Here is a 19,590-nt window from a genome sequence, read left to right as displayed (position 1 = left end):
TCCTTTCCAGTCCATTCTTAGGTACTGATGAAAGCATGGTTAGACTGCTGGATTTAAAGTCGTTTCTGAGGTTAAGTTGACTTGATGTGCTGACTCTACATGGTGGTATTAATAATATATGAGAGTCCTGCAGATGGCTCTCAGGCTCTTCTTTGGGTAGCAGGGTCCACTGTGGGCAAGATAGAAACTAGAGGAGGCAGAGCGGATATGTGCAGGATACAAATGAGTTCAATTCTTGACAGTTTCAGGGGGTTTTTTTGGCCTCTAGGACATTCATATTTATGTGGAATGAGTGTCAGGCAGCTGGTTGGACACATAGGTCTAGAACTCAAAAGAAATACCTTGGTTCATTTTATTCAGAATTTATATAATCATCAACCAGCCACCTGGGAACTTGTTGGATTAAAAAATTAGTGATTCAACCATTTTAAACTATTTTAATATTAGCTGTCTCAAAGAGATTTTCTATTCTACAAAGAGCAGAATCCAATATGAACATTCAGAATACAATGTTATCATTCTTAAAAACCTTGATTACTAAAAAAAAAAAAAAAGGAAGAAAAATTAAACAGTCATAATCCCACCACCAAAAAATAACCACAATTAAATATTTTGGGATATAAATATAAGAATTTATCTGTATCTAATTCTATACATGTATAGACACAGATGGGCTTCCCTGGTGGCTCAGTGGTAAAACTTGCCAATGCAGGAGACACGAGTTTGATTCCTGGGTTGGGAAGATCCCCTGGAGCATGAAACGGCAGCCCACTTCAGCATTCTTGCCTGGAGAATCCCATGGACAGAGGAGCCTGGGGGGCTACAATCCACAGGGTCGAAAAGAGTCGGACACAACTTAGCAACTAAAAAACAATATAGACACAGACATAGATATATTTCCTTTCAGACATTTAAATATATATATATAATATTTCCACAATTGAGTTCATATTCCTTTTACAATGACATATGAAACTGCTATAATACAAAGATTAACAGAGCAACTGGTTTTCAGTGAGGCATTGCTAAACATGTTTCTCATAAAATAATGTTAGCAAATTCAATGAGGGCTACACAGAGGAATAGGATGGCCCTGCATATACTGCCAGATCTATTGTTCCCAAATGACCTTTAAAATCAATAAGAACAACCTTGGTTTGTACTGTAGTGTTTTAGCCATATTGTTCTGAGCATTCTTCTGCTTCATCATATCCTTCTGTAGCTGTTCATTCACTTAGATACCCTCCTTCTACAATTCTTTCCCTAGCATCTGAATCTAATTTACTGGTTTTTGAATTGCTGATTATTTGTTCTTCTCAGAACAGCTTTTACCTCTGACAAATCTTTCTCTGATAACTAGCTTTGCTTCCCTTTTCCATTCAAACTAGTTGGCTTAGTTATTAACTTGTTTATCCCTTCTTTCCTCCCTCACCACCAGTTATGACTCCATGGTTTCAATGATTAGCTCTCTTCTGGAAACTACTGACCCTCTCACCTCACATTTAACATGTATAAACGAAATTCATCCACTTCCACCCAAATTACTTGTCACCCTCTCCATTACTGTTCCTTTATCCTAACTAACATCCAGGAATTATCTTCAACTTCTCCCTCCCCTTATCCTATCCAATCTCTCTTTATTAAATCATGCTTCAAGATGCCTTCTAAATTTGTTCATTCCATGTCACTTACTTTGCCTTAACCCTAATCCAGACCAACACTACTTCACAACTGGACAATAGCAACAATGTCCTGAAAGGGGTTCGGACATCTGTCCCTATCCCCCTGTCCCTCTTTCTAGGCTACTCTTACTGAGACAGTCAGTGAAACATAAGGAGGGGAAACCTTTGCTTGAAATTAGGAGCTCAAGGCTAAATTCTCTCTCTGCCACCTCAGGTAACACCTTCAGCATATTTCTTTCCTCTCTCTAGGTCTGAGAATTTCCTTATCTGCAAAATGGTAAGTTGGACTGTCCACATGGGCTCCAAGCCACCTGGTAATTCTAACAATCTTGTACTCTGACACTTCTTTGTTCAAGGAACAGCAATGACTTTTCCACTGTACTCCCACCCTAAAAATCAGAACTATTACAGTTTTCCAGCTCACAGAGTCCCTTAATGCAAATTGCTCACTTTACCAAATCCCTAATGAGCCCCCTTTCCAGGAAACTGCCTGGGAAGCGGAGACATGTGAGCAAAGCAGAGACATTACTTTGCCAACAAAGGTCCGTCTAGTCAAAGCTATGGTTTTTCCAGTAGTCATGTATGGATGTGAGAGTTGGACTATACAGAAAGCTGAGCACCAAAGAACTGATGCTTTTGAACTGTGGTGTTGGAGAAGACTCTTGAGAGTCCCATGGACTGAAAGGAGATCAAACCAGTCAATCCTAAAGGAAATCAGTTCTGAATATTCATTGGAAGGACTGATGCAGAAGACAAAACTCCAATGCTTTGGCCACCTGATGAGAAGAACTGACTCATTGGAAAAGACCGTGATGCTGGGAAAGATTGAGGGCAGGAGGAGAAGGGGACCACAGAGGATGAGATGGTTGGATAGCATCACCAACCTGATGGACATGAGTTTGAGCAAGCTCCAGGAGTTGGTGATGGACAAGAAAGCCTGGCTTGCTGCAGTCCATGTGGTTGCAGAGTCGGACACTACTGAGCAAGTGAACTGAATGAGCCCTAGTCTTTCCATTGTCAATGTCAGTTTCTTGTTCTATTTTTCTTCTTCTCCTTCATTTGTACATTATGTATTTTCTAAATACTTGGGCGTGACTGTTAAGGTACAAGACATTTTGCCAGGTCCTGGGAATAGCAAGGTAAAAAACATAATCTTTACCCCCAAAGAATTTACTATCTTATTGGAGATATGGGTAACAAGCATATTGTAGTGTGTTTGTGCTATACTAAAGAAGTTACCACATCCCAGTTGGTCGGGGGTGGGGGACGGATAAAAGTATCACTTAACAAGACTAAGAATCTATGAAGGCGTCAGGAAAAAAAAAAAAGTGCTAATTCCAAGCTGATTCCTTGAATCTCAAGAGGCAAAATAAGAATTAAGGAGGAAGGGATAAACTTTTTTTTAGAACAGGGCATACAGGGCCAAATGCCAAACCGTAAATACTGAAGAGAGCAAGAGGCAAGCAGTGAAACTGGTCATTATAAACGGACTGGACAGTCACCCTAAAGAGTTTAGATTTTATCAGAGGAAAGGTGAAGTATGGGCTATACTTTCAGACAATTCCTTTCCTGCCCTATTATTGGGGAAACATGGTAACAGCACTGAAACGTTCAAAGCTGATGGCAAGGAGAATCCAGTAGGGGGAAATGGTGACCTGCCAAAAACTGTTCTGGTCCACGAAAACAGTAATGTGACCGATGCTTTAAGGCCTCATTCCGCTAACCGACATCCAGTCGGACTCTGCCTCGCGGATACCCATCAACCCCCGGCTGCTATGTCACAGAGGAGGGAGGTCGGCGCATGGCCACACAGGAGCGCGCTTCCAGAGACCGCGCGACATTTCCCGTGAGCAGCGGCCGACCAGGAGCGTCTGTCTGGTTGCTCAGCAACCGCACCAGGGAGGAGGCTGGCATCCGCGATATTTACCAAACCTGAGTTACCGACCTGGCGCGTCCCACGAACGGTGAGATGCCTTCTGGGGCGAAGTGTGGGAACCGAGGAGGCCCTAGAGCCATGTTTCTCAAACTTGCCTGCCTGTGAGACATTCCTGGAGCACTTGTTAAAATGCGGGTTCCTAACCCTTTTCTCCAAATATCTAGAATTTCCAGAAAAAAAAGTCTTAAAGTCTGTATTTCAAGCCGAGGGCTAGAATCAGGCAAGGTTGGGAAACAGCTCTAGGACAGGGAGACAAGGGTGGAGGGGTACCTGCGAAGCTGAGGGAGCGGGATCTGTGGGTTTGAAAAAGGAAAAGCCTCATATCTGTAGACTGCCAGGTATGAGGCTTTCCCTTCTTAGTGGCTTCACTTTCACTTTTCACTTTCATGCATTGGAGAAGAAAATGGCAACCACTCCAGTGTTCTTGCCTGGAGAACCCCAGGGACAGCAGAGCCTGGTGGTCTGCCGTCTATGGGGTCGCACAGAGTCAGACACGACTGAAGTGACTTAGCAGCAGCAGCAAGGGAAATATACAAACTGAATTCAGAATGATCCCCTGCATCTGGCCTAGCCTGCTGGAGCCCAAAACGATAAAAGTCAAGGGGTCTACTAAAGTGGATTCCCCAAGCACTTGTAATAGAGCAGGTCTAATCTAATGTCCCTGGTGGCTCAGATGGAAAAAGCATTTACCTTCAACGCAAGAGACCAGGGTTCAGTCCCTGGGTTGGGAAGATACCCTGGAGAAGGAAATGACAACCGACTCCAGTACTCTGGCCTGAAAAATTCCATGGACGGAGGAGCCTGGTAGGCTACAGTCCATGGGGTCACAAAGAGTAGGACACGACTGAGCAACTTCACTTTCACTTTAAGCTGTCCCCACTAGTGATCTGGAGAGATAGAGACATCCTAGCAAGTGGATACCTGAGATAACAGATATATAGCTGGGATAAATTATGAAAAAGCAGTTTACAAAACTTTAGAAAATAATGAAGCTCTTTTAAAAGAAAATCAGGGACATCTCACAAATGTTGACATAACTTTTTATTATATTGTTCTAAAGTGTATTCAATCCAAACTAGGTTCAGTTTAAACTCCTGAAGCTTATAATTTCTCTCAAACAAACTATAGAACTAATAAAGGTAGATATTCTATTCAGGAGATCAGTGGTGGTGTTTTGATGAAACCAAATCCTCTCTTGCGGATCTGATTGCTACAATGCACATTCTTTTGAGTCAACAGTCTCTATTATTCTGTTACTGGTTGATTCAATTCTCTCCCTTTCATATTCAAACCCCTGGGAAGCTTGCCTATGACTTGTTGATGAGGTCCACTGGCATTCCTCTGGTTTAATACATACTTCACTTATATATGACGTTAGCCTCTTTCCTTTTCTAGTTCTCTGAGGAAATTAATTTCTGTACAAACATCAACTTGTGCACTGGAATGTACAGACAAAGTCCATTTATAGCATGGTCTTTCATGAAGATTCAGATGATCCAAAATTTATGTTTTAGCCCAGGTTAGAAAACAGAGCCTGAAGGAAAAACTCATGTGATAACATTTTTGCAGGGGTTGTAATCTCAGGGAAGCAGGAGAAAGGCAGGAAAGGACTAAGAGATGGAAGGAGAGCAAATTAAGAGAGTGTATAACCCAGAAGGATGTGTCTCCTAAAAGTACTTGGGGGGAGGAAGGGAGAAGTCATTCATGGTGCTTGTCTCCCATTAGTCGAAGTCACTCTCAAAGGACATCACTTCCTTCATAGTATAGGGCTGCTCCTGCATGGCCACCTATATAGCAGTCTCCTGCCTCAGCTGTAAGGGAAAAACCTTGGGTTGTATAACCTCTTTACGATATACATTTTTACCATAGTTATCAGTGTAAAAAAATGTATTTGAAGTTTCTAGAAAATTTTCTAGAATTTAAGATATGGGCCAAAGAAATCATATTTTTAAAATATTTTAAATATTTTTAAAACAGTGCATTTCAACACATTAGGTACAGAGAATATAATTCCTAAATTACACATTTACAATATAAGCAAAAATATTTGATCCCTAAAAATGACTCAAAAAAAAAGAAACCTTATGTGTGGCCTTAATTAGAAGAAAATTATAAAACTATTGAAAGTCATTTAAAGAAATACTTCTAAAATGGAGGCATATGCCATAGTAATGGAAAAGATCATTCAGAGAGATGTTGTGTGCATGCGTGCCTGCTCAGTTGTGTCTGACTCTTTGCGACCCTGTGGACTGTAGCCCACCAGGCTCCTCTGTACATGGGATTCTTCAGGCAAGAACACTGGCGAGGGTTGCCATTTCCTTCTCCAGGGGATCTTCCTGATCCAGGAATCAAACCTGCATCTCCTGTGTGTCCTTATAGTGGCCAAGTAGATTCTTTACCACTGAGCCACCTAAGAAGCCCAGGTGTTAGTGCTTCACTGATTATTTCTAAATTCAATGCAATTCCTAATAAAATTCTGAGAAGATTTTTTATGGAACATGATAAGTTGATTTTTTTTTACATGTATATGAAAGAGTTAAGGGGGCGAGGATTCCAGAACTGCAGCAGAATAGGGAGCCTAAACAGCAGCTACATGGGTAGAACATGTCCACTGTAACTATTTTAGAATGCTGGAGTCTGCTGAAGGCTTACAACTTCCAAGGAAGAATTAGATGATAAACTGCGTAAAATGCGGTTCATTTCAGTCAATTTCAGATCTTACCTCTACAATAGCTACCCATCCCCCAGACCCAACCCTGTGCAGGAAGCTGGGCAGGGGTTTCTGTAGCATCTTGCACACAGCTTACAGGCTCCAGGTGGGCAGAAAGCACACTATCCACCAAATATGGAGGATCTGCCCTCCTATCACTGACTGCTGCTTCTGGTTACAGAGATGCAGACAGAGGTGGCACCTCTCCCCACTCTTACAAACCCCACTCCCTCTGGCTGAAATGACTTTCTAGGGGATTTAAAGGGCTACTGCCTCCCTTTCCACTATCTTCCATTTATTTTTCTCCTTTTTCCTGTTTTGGAACAAGACATTAAAACACTAGGGCATTCAAAAGCAGCTGCACATAAAGGGAAAACCAGAAACTGCCCTGTACATGCCAAGAGAAAGGTTTCAGACTCAGCAAACACCTGAGAAGACCTAAGTTTACACCTCAGGCTGATCCCCAGCACAGAAATAGTCTGTAACAATCAGAAAACCAAAAACAATAACAACAAACCATAAATTCTAGAGGAGGAGGAGAATCTGATTTTCAGAGCTACAATATTATTAGATTAAAATATCCAGTTTTCAACAACAAACAAAAGTATACAGAGAAACAGGAAAGTATGGTCTATTCAAAAATAATCAGAGATTGTCCCTGAAAGAGACCTGATAGCAGATATACTAGACAAAGACTTTAAAACAACTGTCTTAAAGATGCTCAAAAAACTAAAGAGGTAGAGAAAGTCAAGAAAATGATACATGAACAAAATGGAGATATCAATGAAAGGTAGAAAGCCTAAAAAGGAATCCTGGAGCTGAAAAGTACAATAACTGAAATGAAAAATTCATGTGTGGGTTTCAAAGGCTGATTTTAACAGGCATAAGAATCACCAATGAACTTGAAAAGAGGACCATGAAAATTATTGAGTCTAGGAATAGAAAAAGAAAAATACTGAGAAAAGTGAACAGAGTCTAAGGGACTTGTGATACAGCATCACACAGACCAATATATGCTTTGTGGGAGTCCCAGAAAGGAGAGCGGGAAAAAAGAAAGAAGGAAGGGGAGAGAGGAAGGATTGAGCAGAGAGAATGTTTGAAGAAATAATGGCTGAAACCTTTCCTAACTTGATGAAAAACATGATCAAAACATGCAAGCAGCTCACTGAACTCCAAGTAAGATGTACTCAAGAGACCCACACTGAGACATATTATAATCAAACTTTCAAAAGACAAGTCTTAAATCTTAAATGCAGCAAGAAATAACTCATTACATACAAGGAAGCCCTAATGAGATTATCCACACATTATTCATCAGAAATGTTCAGGTCAGAAGACAGTGGGCGTATATATTCAAAGAGCTAAAGAAAAAAAGAATCCCGTATTGGCAAAACTGTTCTTCAAAAGTCAGGCAAAAATACATTTCCAGGTAAACGAAAGCTGAGGGAGCTCACTGCAGTAGACCTGCCCTGCAATAGGGAGTCCAGCAAGGTAAAATGAAAGAACACTAGTTAGTGATTTGAAGATAGTAATTCGAAGCCATGTGAAGAAACTAAGATCTCAACAAAGGTAAATACATGGACAATTGTAAAAGCTGGAATTTTTGTAACTGTGGTTAGTAATTGCACTTTTTGTTTTTCCATGTGACTCAAGAGACTAATATGTTTTAAAACATGAGTCTAAAATCTAGTATCATTGTAACTTTAGTTTTTAACTCTCCATATTTTATTATATAATTTAAGTAACTAATATATTTAAAAGAATTGTTGGTTTATGTTTTTAGGTACACAGTGTATAAAGAGGTAATTTTGTGACAATAATCAAAAAAGGTAGGGCGAGAGCTATAAAGGAACAGAGTTTTACATATTATTTAAGTTGTGCTTAGCTGCTCAATCATGTCTCACTCTTTGTGACTCCATGGACAGTAGCCCACCAGGCTCCTCTGTTCATGGGATTTTTCAGGCAAGACTACTGGGATGGGTTGCCATTTCCTTCTCCAGGGGATCTTCCTGACCTAGGGATTGAACTCATGTCTCCAGTGTCTCCTGCATTGCAGGCAGACTCTTATACCTTGAGCCACTGGGGGAGCCCCTTTATTTAAGTTAAGCTGGCACATATTCAAATTAGAGTGATATAACTTTAGGATGGTAAATGTAATCCCCATGGTAATCATAAAGAAAACAGTTCTAGAATATACACAAAAGAAAATGAGAAAGGAATTTAGTTTTACTACAAAAAATCAACTCAACAAAAAAAATAAGACAGGAAAGCAGAAAATAAGGGGCAAAAAGCTATATGGCATATAGAAAATAAATAACAAGATGACAGAGACAAACATTTTTGCACCTAATGAGAAGCTATCAAAACATATGATATAAAAACTTACAGCTGAAGAGATAAACAGATAATCCTACAGTACTAATTCTGCTTTCAGTATTCAATATTCTGCTTTCAGTAATGGATAAAACCAGATAGAAGTAAAGAAATAGAGGTTGTAAATAACATCATAAAATAACTGGGTCTATATATACATATAAATATACAGAATGTTCTACCCAACAACAACAGCACACACATTTTTCTGAAATGCACATGGGACATTTTCCAGGATAAACCATATGTTAGTCCACAAATTGATAGAGTCTAAAAGATAGATGTCATACAAAGTATCTTCTCTAACCTATAACGGTATGAAGTAAAAAATCAGTAACAAAAAGAAAATTGGAAAATTAACAACAAGCAACACACAAATGAATCAAAAAGGAAATCACAAGATAAATTAGAAAATACTTAGAGATGAATGAAAATGAAAAACACAACATACCAAAACTCATGGGACATGATAAAATTGATACTAAGAGAAATTTATAGCTATAAATGCTGACAGGAAAATCAAGAAAGATCTCAAATCAACAGGCTAACTTTACAACTAAAGGAGCTAGAAAAATAATGAAACTAAGGCTAGTAGAGAGAAGAAAATGATGAAGATTAGAGCACAGATAAATGAAATAGAGAATATAAGATAGAGAAAACCAATGAAACCAAAACCAAAAGATCAACAAAATTAACAAACTTTTAGCTAGATAGACTAAGAAGGAAAAAAAAGACACAAAGAACTAAAATGAGAAATGAAAGTGGGGACATTACTATCAATCTACAGAAATGAAAAGTATTGTGAGAATACTATAAACAACTGTATGTCAAAAACTGGATAACCTAGATTACATAGAAAAAAATCCTAGAAACATAAAATCTACCAACACTAAATCACAAAGAAATAGAAAATCTGAATAGACATGTAACTAGGGAGGAAACTGAATCAGTAATCAAAAATCTCCCAACAAAGAAAAGCCCTGACTCTGATGGTTCCACTGGTGAATTCAACCAACCATTTTAAGAAAAACACCAAACCTTCTCCAAGTTTTCCAAAACTTGGAGAAGGGAACACATTCTTACTCATTCTGTGAGGCCAGTGTTACTGTGATACAAAAATCAAAGACACTGCAACAAAAGAAAACCACACATGTGTATGTATGACTGAATCCCTTTGCTGTTCACCTGAAACTATCACAACATTGTTAGCTAAATCAGTTACACCCCAAACCAAATAAAAAGTTAAAGAAAAAACTGAGAAGATGCAAAAGCCTGAAAAAAAAAAAAAAGAAAATTACAGACCAATATCCCTTACAAGCACTGATGCAAAAACACTCAACAAAACACTACCAAACCAAATTCAGCAGCATATTAAAAAGATTATATACCATGAATAAGTGGGATATATCCCTAGAATACAAGGATGGTCAACATATAAAAACTGATTTACATAATATTTTATATTAACAGAATGAAAGAAAAAACATTTGACAAAATTCAACAACCTAAGTTTTCACAATAAAAATACTCAACTAACTAGTAATAGAAGGAAACTACCTAGACATAATCAAAGCCACATATGAAAAACTCAAAGTGAACATCAGACTTAATAATGAAAGACTGAAAACATTTCCTCTAAGGCAAGAATGCTCACTTTCAACACTTGTATTCAACAGCACACTGGAAGTACTAGCCAGAAACATTTGGCAGGAAAAAGAAATAAAAGGCATCCAAAATGGAAAAGATGAAGTAAAATTATCTCTGTTTGCAGGTATTAGGATCTAAACCATAGAAACGCTAAAGATTATATATAAGCATAACACAAATGTTAGAACTAATAAATGAATTCAGCAAAGTAGCAAGATAAAAAGTCAACAAATATCAGTTGCATGTCTATACACAAACAACCTGAAAAGGAAATTTTTTTTTAATTCCATTTAAAGAAGCATCAGAAAGAATAAAACACTTAGGAATTAACCAAAAAGGTGAAAGATTTATACACTGAAAACTATACAACACTGCTGGAAAATAATTTAAGAGACAGAAATAAACGAAAACATATCCCTTCTTCACGGCCTGGAAGACTTAACATTGTTAAGATGTCAGTAATACCCAAAGCAATCTATAGACTTATTGCAAGCCTTATCTAAACCCCAGTGATGGGTGTGTGTGTGTGTGTGTGTGTGTATTTAAGAAATAGAAAAATGCATCCTAAAATTCATAAGGAACTCAAGAGATCCAAATATCCAAAACAATTTTGAAAAAGAACAAAGCTAGAGGACTTGCACTTCCTGATTACTGCAAAGTTATAGTAATCAAAACAGCATGGTACTGGAATAAAGATAGACATAAACCAATGGAATAAAATAGAAATAAATCCTCACATATACAGTCAAATGATTTTTGACATGGGTGTCAAGATCATTCAATGGGGAAAGGACAGTCTTTTCAACAAATGAAGCTGGGAAAGTTATATATATATCCACATGCAAAGAATGATGTTAGTGAAGTGAAGTCGCTCAGTCGTGTCTGACTCTTTGCGACCCCGTAGATTGTAGCCCACAAGGCTCCTCCGTCCATGGGATTCTCCAGGCAAGAATACTGGAGTGGGTTGCCACATCCTTCTCCAGGGGATCTTCCCAACCCAGGGATCAAACCCAGGTCTCCCTCATTGCAGGCAAATGCTTTAACCTCTGAGCCACCAGGGAGGCCCATTTAACATCAAATCAAAGATTAACTCAAAATAGATCAAAGACCTTAATGTAAGACCTGAAACTATAAAACTCTTAGAAGAAAACAAAGAGCAAAAGCTCCACGATATTGGATTTGGCAATGATTTCTTGAAATGACATCAACAAAACAGGCAACAGGATAAAAAGTAGGCAAATTATTATATTTCATGGAAATATTTAAAATTTGTGCTATCAACAGAGTAAAAAGACAATACAGAGAATGGGAGAAAATACTTGCAAGCAATATATCTGATAAGAAATTGATATCCAGAATATGTAGAGAACTCTTAAATCTCAAATGGGCAAAGAACATGAAACTGTTTGTAAATCATACATCTGATAGGGGTCTACAACTCAATAAGAAAACAACCTGATTAAAAATGGGCAAAGGACTTGAATACATTTCTCCAAAGAATATAGGCGAATGGCCAATAAGCACATAAAAAGAAGCTCAACATCACTAATTAGGGAAATGAGTATTGAAACTACAATGAGATACTACCTTATGCCCATTAGGATCGATACTATTAAAAATACAGATAATAACAAGTGTTAGCAAAAATGTGAGTTACTGGAACTCTTGTGCCATTGGTTGTAATGTAAAATGGTAAAACTACTGTGGAAAACAATAGCAGTTACTCAAAAAATCAAAAGTAGAATTACCATATGATCCAGCAATTCTGCTTACATACATATACCAAAAAGAATTAAAAACAGAATCTCAAAGAGATATTTGTACACCCATGTTCACAGCAGCATTATTCACAATAGTTAAAACACAGAATCAACTCAAATGTCCATAGATGGGTGAATGGTAAACAAGATCTAGTACACACATATAATGGAATATTATTCAATAGTAAAAAAGGAAGGAAGTTCTGACTTACATTACAACAAAGATGAACGTTGAGGACATTCAGTTCAGTTCAGTTGCTCAGTCGCATCCGACTCTTTGAGACCCCATGAACTGCAGCACGCCAGGCCTCCCTGTCCATCCCCAACTCCCGGAGTTTACCCAAACTCATGTCCATTGAGTCAGTGACGTTGAGGACATTATGCTAAGTGAAATAAGCCAGTCACAAAAATGAAATATTATTCCACTTATATGAGGTTCTTAGAATCATCAAAATCATAGAGACAAAGTAGAATGGTGGTTGCCTGGGCCATGGAAGACAGGTGAGTATAGCGAGTTATCGTTTAGCAGGAATAGAATTTCAGTTTTACAAACTGAAAAGAATGCTAGAGATAGACTATGGCAATGGCTGTACATTATAAATATATTTAGTAAAACTGAACTGTACACTTATGAAATGGTAAAGATGATAAGCTTTGTATTTGGCCACAATAAAAAAACTGGAAAAGAAAAGAAAAAAAGAGTTAGGAACCAAGACTAATCAAGGTGGAGAGATATTATTAAGCAGAAGCTATATTTTTTTAATGTAGTAAAATGTATCAAGAAGTGTTTTGTTTGTGTTTTATTCTTTTTGTAGCATATAAGTTAACTCCTTCTGTATCCTAATTTTAAGAGAAAGACCTATATTTCCTTCTAAATATATTAAAGTTTTGCTTTGCACATTTCGGTCTCATCTAGAAGTATTTTCACCACTGTCCTATGAATACACTAAAGGCTTTCACACCATGTGTTCTGATTTTGGTTACTAATGTACTATGGTACTAAGGTACTACAAAAAAAAAGAGCCAGGAGGCCTGGTCTCATTTTCAACTGTCACTAACTTGATTGGTTTGAGACAAATCTCTGGCCCTTAATTTCTTCGTGGGAGAACACTAAATGATACTGAGGTCTTTTTCAACTCAAAGAGAGAAAAATGATCCACCCACAATAACAAGTCAACACTAGGGAAAGTAAAAGATTTAAAAGTAAAACTGAATGTGCACTGTAATTTAATTTAATTTTGGTGTTTTATATCTTTTTATGAAAAGAATTAAAACTATGAACTTAGAAAAAACATAACCCTAAAACTGCTTGTGAACTACTTTATCAATAGTTTTATATATTAAAAAGTCAAAGTAATTTTTCCTAAATTGCTGTGTACATAATACTCCTTTTTTTCTTTGCTTTTTAGAAAGTTGGGCATAAAACAATACTTAAACTGCTTCTTAACATGGTTATCAGAAGAGAGCTATTGCCAAGAGTTTGATTTATAGAGAAGTCATGGTTCGACTGACCTTGGATCTAATTGCCAAGAACAGCAATCTTAAACCCCGAAAAGAAGAAAACACTCTACAATACCTGAAGAAAATAACACATATAAATTTTTCAGATAAAAATATAGATGCAATTGTAAGAACTCAAATTATTTATTTTTATATAATTAGCAATGTAAAGTATAGAAACTGGTATCTCCAACTAGTTCCCAAGATGTGGCTGTATTTTCAAAGATCTTAACTTAATGAAGGCTGGGATATTTTTTAGCAGAATTTCACTCCTACCTCTTGCCTACTTACTCTAACTCTACCACAACACAAAAAATTATAGACTCTTTAAAATATCTTTAAGTATTTTCTTACCTTCAAAAGTAAGTAGTGTTCATTTATATAAAGACATATAAAAAGAAATAAATTGACTTGTAATTCTTTCACATAGAGAACCAAGGGTGATGTGTCCTTTCTCCCTTTTTTTTCTAGACATAAGTGTTAGTCAGTCCTGTCCAATTCTCTGTGACCCCCTGGACTGTAGTCCACCAGGCTCCTCTGTCCATGGGATTCTCCAGACAAGAATACTGGCATGGGTAGCCATTCCCTTCTTCAGGGGATTTTTCTCAACCCAGGGATTGAACCCAGGTCTCTCCAATTACCCCAGCAAATTCTCTACCACCTGAGCCACCAGGGAAGCCCCTTATACATACTATACATATCGTCACATAGTTTTACAATAATGGGTCATATTGAATGTAATGTTTTCATTTTTTAATGAGACCTACAAGATATTAGTAAAGAAATTAAAGGATATTTAATGATAGAAGAAGATCCTCTGATGCTGGGAGGGATTGGGGGCAGGAGGAGAAAGGGACGACAGAGGATGAGATGGCTGGATGGCATCACTGACTCGATGGACGCAAGTCTGAGTGAACTCCGGGAGTTGGTGATGGACAGGGAGGCCTGGCGTGCTGCAATTCATGGGGTCGCAAAGAGTCAGACACGACTGAGTGACTGAACTAAACTGAACTGAATGGTATTCCCTTTAATAGCATTATTATAGCTTATTAATCCATTGTTCTTGAAAATCTAGATGATTTCCAGTGGTTTTTCAGTATCACAAACTGCACAGTTTATTTCCAATCCTACAGAAAGATTAAGCCCTGATTCATGACATTGAAGCAATAATTGGTTAGATGCTTTAACTTCCAGAGGAGTCTAACTGTTTCCAAGGAAAACTGCTTGCACTGGGAAAACCTTACTTAGCAAACACAATTTTATTGATAAGGTTACAGAATACTAAAGCCTAGAACTAATATTGTAATCATTCTGGTCTTATTTTGACTGTGCTAAGAATGGGGGAATTCTCTTCTTTTATATTAACCTTAATGAAATGTGTAGAATGATTAAGTGAAAAGCTTTCTTGAAAACGACCCTCTAAGTTTTCATAAGAAATTAAGTATGATCTGTTTTTGTTTTCCTTTTAGGAAGATCTCTCTCTTTGTAAAAATCTTAGTGTTTTATATTTGTATGATAACCGCATTAGTCAAATCACTAACCTGAATTATGCCACCAATCTGACCCACTTATACCTACAAAACAATTGTATTTCATGTATAGAGAACCTCAGGTCATTAAAGAAACTGGAAAAACTGTAAGTGCTTTTATTTCTCAGTAATGTAACTGTCATCATTACAGTAATATTTTTGCATGCAAGCATTTCCTTTATCTGCCCCATTTTTATTCCTCTGCAGTATTGCTGTTATATATGTAATATATGTGTTCTGTAAGCCCTGGTATGGTTCTTTTGCAGGAGGGTGAGTTGTCTCAAGGGCTTATAGGGATATCTAAAACATGCTTATTTAGGCTCAACTGGTGAAAAAAGTGTCCATGGAACCCAAATGAGTTCTGTGCCTTTCAGAATCACACATCTCAAAAGGGCAGGGTCATAGAACTGATAATGTTGATGTAGATTTGACTCTAAAAGGTATTACTGCCTATGATTTTAATTAAACAATGGGGCCCAGTGGATCCAGTTTCCTCATATTGGAAAAACTATCACTGCTTTCCAAAAAGCAGGCCAAGGTCTCAGAATGGGGGAAAAAATTAAGGTGAGAGATGCTTATTAAAACTTCATATTGCTGTATAAAACAGATAGGCAAAAAGGATTTACTATGTAACACAGGGAACTATGTTCAATATCTTGTAATAACCCATAATGGAAAAACAATCTGAAAAAAAAAATATATATATATATATATATATAATTGGATCACTTTGCTGTATGCCTCAAACTAACACAATACTATAAATCTCTACTATATATCAATTTTTAAAATGCAGATTTCTGAGTTCCAACCTAGGTAACCAAATCAGAATCTCTGGCAGTTAGGCTCAGAAATCTTCATTTTTAAACCTATAACCCAGATGACTCTTATGCACTCTAACACAAGAGGAGCACTGATAGAGAGGACTAGTCCAGTCCTCTCATTTTAAAAATGAACATTTCTCAAAATTAATTAATTGTAAGACTCAAATAAACCAACCTTTCACTGATTCAATACAAAAAGAACATTCTGCATGTACAGATGACCTTTGACTACTGAGGTTTTTCAGTAGAAAACACTATAGAGCTACATGGTCCATGGTCCAGTTGGTAGATCTGCAAATATGAAGTAATCAGGGATAAAGAGTGCCCACTCTAAGTGGTATGCAAATTTCACTGCATGAAGGTCAGCGTCCCTAACCAGACCCCATACACACACCCAATATTCATTGGTCAACTGTATAATTTTCAAATAGTTCAATGATTTTGTTATGTTTTAATCATACATATAGACCATGATATCTCAGAATGCCTACTTAAAATTTTGTTTTCTATTTTGCAGATATCTGGGAGGCAATTACATTGCTGTCATAGAAGGCTTAGAAGGAGTAGAAGGACTAAGAGAGCTTCATGTTGAGAGTCAGAGGCTTCCCCTCGGAGAAAAGCTCGTGTTTGATCCAAGAACCCTTCATTCTCTGGCAGTAAGGCTGCATTTGAGTATTCCGACAAAGACTATAGTGACCAATGGTTATAATGAAAAAAAAGGAAGGTGGTGAAGGTTTATCTGGATGTTGTACATACTATGCATGTTTATATGGTCAGTTGAGAATTTGAGGGCTAAAACTAATTTTTCCTACATAATTTATTTGGCTGCACTGGGTCTTAGTTGCAGCACATGGGATCTTAGTTGTGGCATGGGAAATCTAGTTCCCTGTCCAGGGACTGAACCCCAGGCCCCCTACACTGGGGCTTCCTTAGTGGCTCAGACAGTAAAGAATCTGCCTGCAATGCAGGAGACCTGGGTTCAATCCCTGGGTGTTGAAGATCCCCTGGAGAAGAGAATGGCTACCAAATCCAGTATTCATGCCTGGAAAATTCCATGGAAGGAGGAGCCTACTGGGCTACAATCCATGGGGTCGCAAAGAGTTGGATATAACTGAGCTACTAACCCTTTCACTTTCCCCTACAATGGGAGTATGGAGTCTTAACCACTGGACCACCAGGGAAGTCCTGGGTAGTGCTTTAAATTGGAAAAGAAAGGAGTGACCTGATTTCTATCCTATCCTCCCTGCTCTCCTATAGAAACAACTATGTTTCAGGTCAACCTCAGCTGAACCAAGCAGACTTACCCCACTGTGGGAATGGCTAGTTCTATTACAAATTGCCGCTGAAAACACTTTTGCTTGCTCATTTTGGCATAGATTCAGACAGATTCTGAAATCCTATATGTAAGGCATACTTTTAAAGCTATACTTCAAGTCCTGAAAAGTATCAGGAAGTATCTTCTCTAAAGGTGGGATACCTGAGTGAGTTGTCTCCATCTTGGTAGAGAATCCTGGGCCTTAAGAGTTTAGATGCCTCTGACTTAGTGTTGCTCTATTATATACTTATGTCCTCATTAACAGCTGATTTTGAAGTTCTTATTAATTGGTAATTATTATTTTACCTGGCTCCTGAACATACAAATTACCAAGAGAAAATTATATGGAGAGATACAGATAAAAATACAAACAAGATATTCTTTCAATTCTTGATCATGTTTCCTATTTAGAAAAACAAAGATGAAAACTGTTTCTCCCTAATCTTAGTGATATTTAATACAAAAGGACAATTTGCTTAAACTAAAACAAGCATTTTTTCTACAATGTGTTATTTGCTTATTGGGACATCTTTTTTCTCTCTTTCCTTCTTTCTTGGCCTCTATCTATAAATTTCTCTCATATCTTGGAAGAGAAAAATCGATTTATGAAGGAACTTAAGACAAAAATAGTAAGTTACATTACAATTACTATAGTCCTAAAAGTTTCATCAGAAAAAGAAATGGCATAAAAACAAAATTTCCAAGGATTTTTATTTTCTTGTCCAAAGAGGAAAACAGCCTGAAATGATCAATTTAATATTTTTCACAGATTAGGATTTCTGGTTTCTACGTATAACATTTAAGTAGATTATTTATTAATCCTAAATTAGTTCCTTTTCTTACAGAAATCCCTCTCTATACTGAATATCAGCAATAATAATATTGATGACATAAGAGACTTAGAAATACTGGAGAATCTTAATCAGCTCATAGCAGCTGACAACCAACTTCTGCACGTGAAGGTAAGGTAAAGAAGCAAGTTTTCAATATTTACATCAAATTGTGGTTGAAAATACTTATTTTACTACAGCTATAAACTTACTTTTAAAACTATTCTAAATTTGTTCTAAAACTAGTTCATTAGTCTTTACTTTGTGATGTGTTTATTTGCATAATTCTGCTCTTACCTGATTTTCTCTTCCATACCCCAAGATCTCCATCCCTCACCAACAGACAGATGTTTCTCTGAGAAGGAAGTATATGCTTTTTCCACTCTGTTATTCTTCTATCAAATGTTTCCATCTAGATACTTTGCTTTCAAAGGTCCGTATAGTCAAAGTTATGGTTTCCCCCGTAGTCATGTACAGATGTGAAAGTTGGACCATAAAAAAGGCTGAGTGCCGAAGAAATGCTGCTTTTCAAACTGTTGGAGAAGACTCTTGAGAGCCCCTTGGACTACAGGGAAATCAAACCAATCAATCCTAAAGGAAATCAACTCTGAATATTCATTAGAAGGACTGATGTTGAAGCAAAAGTTCCAACACTTTGGTCACCTGATGTGAAGAGCTGACTCATTACAAAAGACCCTGATGCTAGGAAAGATTGAAGGCAGGAGGAGAAAGGGATGACAGAGAATGAGATGGTTGGATGGCATGATCAACTCAATGGACATGAGTTTCAGCAAACTCTGGGAAATGGTGAAGGACAGGGAACCCTAGGGTGCTGCAGTCCATGGGGTCGCAAGCAGCAGACACAACTGAGTGACTGAACAAGACACTAGATTTCTTGCCTCTTAACTCTGATCTCCCAATGAACGAGTTTCTAGTAACTAGACCTGAACTCTCTCCTTGCTGCTCCTCCAAGGGAAACACCTGTATCTTTTATTCTAATTTGCACTAGCTATATTCTGGTCATATTATGCCATATCATACCACATTCATTCAATTACTCATTCATTCAAACATGTATTGGGCATCTACATGTTTGCCAGGCATTATACTACTCCATGTAGATCAGAAGAAGAAAGAGTACAGTCCCAGGGAATTAAAAAAAAGTCAACAAGTGATCAGACTACAATGTGGTTCTGTTTTCATAAGTATTATGGTATCACTAACTTAGCCTAGGGCTACGGAAAACTTCCTGGAACCAGTCATTTGTGAGCTGAACCACTGCCAAGACCTCATAGTTTCTGGTTTGGCAATGAGGTGGCTGTGATATAATTCCTTTACATAAGATCATAGGAGGAAGAACAGGCTTCTTTCCCCCCATAAACAGAACTCTTGTTTCAAAAGCACTTACCAAAAAAAAGCACTTTCAGACAGCTATCCGCTGACTCTAAAAAAGTTATTCCTGGTCTTGTTTCCAAATTTAGTAC

The 19,590-nt window shown here is 37.5% G+C and overlaps 1 protein-coding gene across 2 annotated transcripts in view; it reads left to right on the top strand.

Annotated features, from left to right (window-relative positions):
* Nucleotides 1-3,462: 3,462 nt before the first annotated feature.
* The window catches only part of PPP1R42 (protein phosphatase 1 regulatory subunit 42), a 45,566-nt gene continuing 29,438 nt past the window's right edge, over nucleotides 3,463-19,590 (top strand). The window contains exons 1-5 of one of the 2 annotated variants that reach the window (XM_042254276.2): nucleotides 3,463-3,646; nucleotides 13,518-13,735; nucleotides 15,078-15,244; nucleotides 16,479-16,617; nucleotides 18,122-18,238. In XM_042254276.2, coding sequence (XP_042110210.1) covers nucleotides 13,607-13,735; nucleotides 15,078-15,244; nucleotides 16,479-16,617; nucleotides 18,122-18,238 — 552 coding nt within the window. In that variant the 5' untranslated portion in view covers nucleotides 3,463-3,646; nucleotides 13,518-13,606. The remainder of the gene's footprint in view (nucleotides 3,647-13,517; nucleotides 13,736-15,077; nucleotides 15,245-16,478; nucleotides 16,618-18,121; nucleotides 18,239-19,590) is intronic. The other variant, XM_012183801.5, reaches the window with a different exon arrangement.

The sequence above is a fragment of the Ovis aries genome, chromosome 9, assembly GCF_016772045.2.
Source record: "Ovis aries strain OAR_USU_Benz2616 breed Rambouillet chromosome 9, ARS-UI_Ramb_v3.0, whole genome shotgun sequence".
NCBI lineage: Eukaryota > Metazoa > Chordata > Mammalia > Artiodactyla > Bovidae > Ovis > Ovis aries.
Note: the sequence above shows the minus strand (reverse complement) of the source record. Positions and strands in the feature narration are given on the sequence as shown.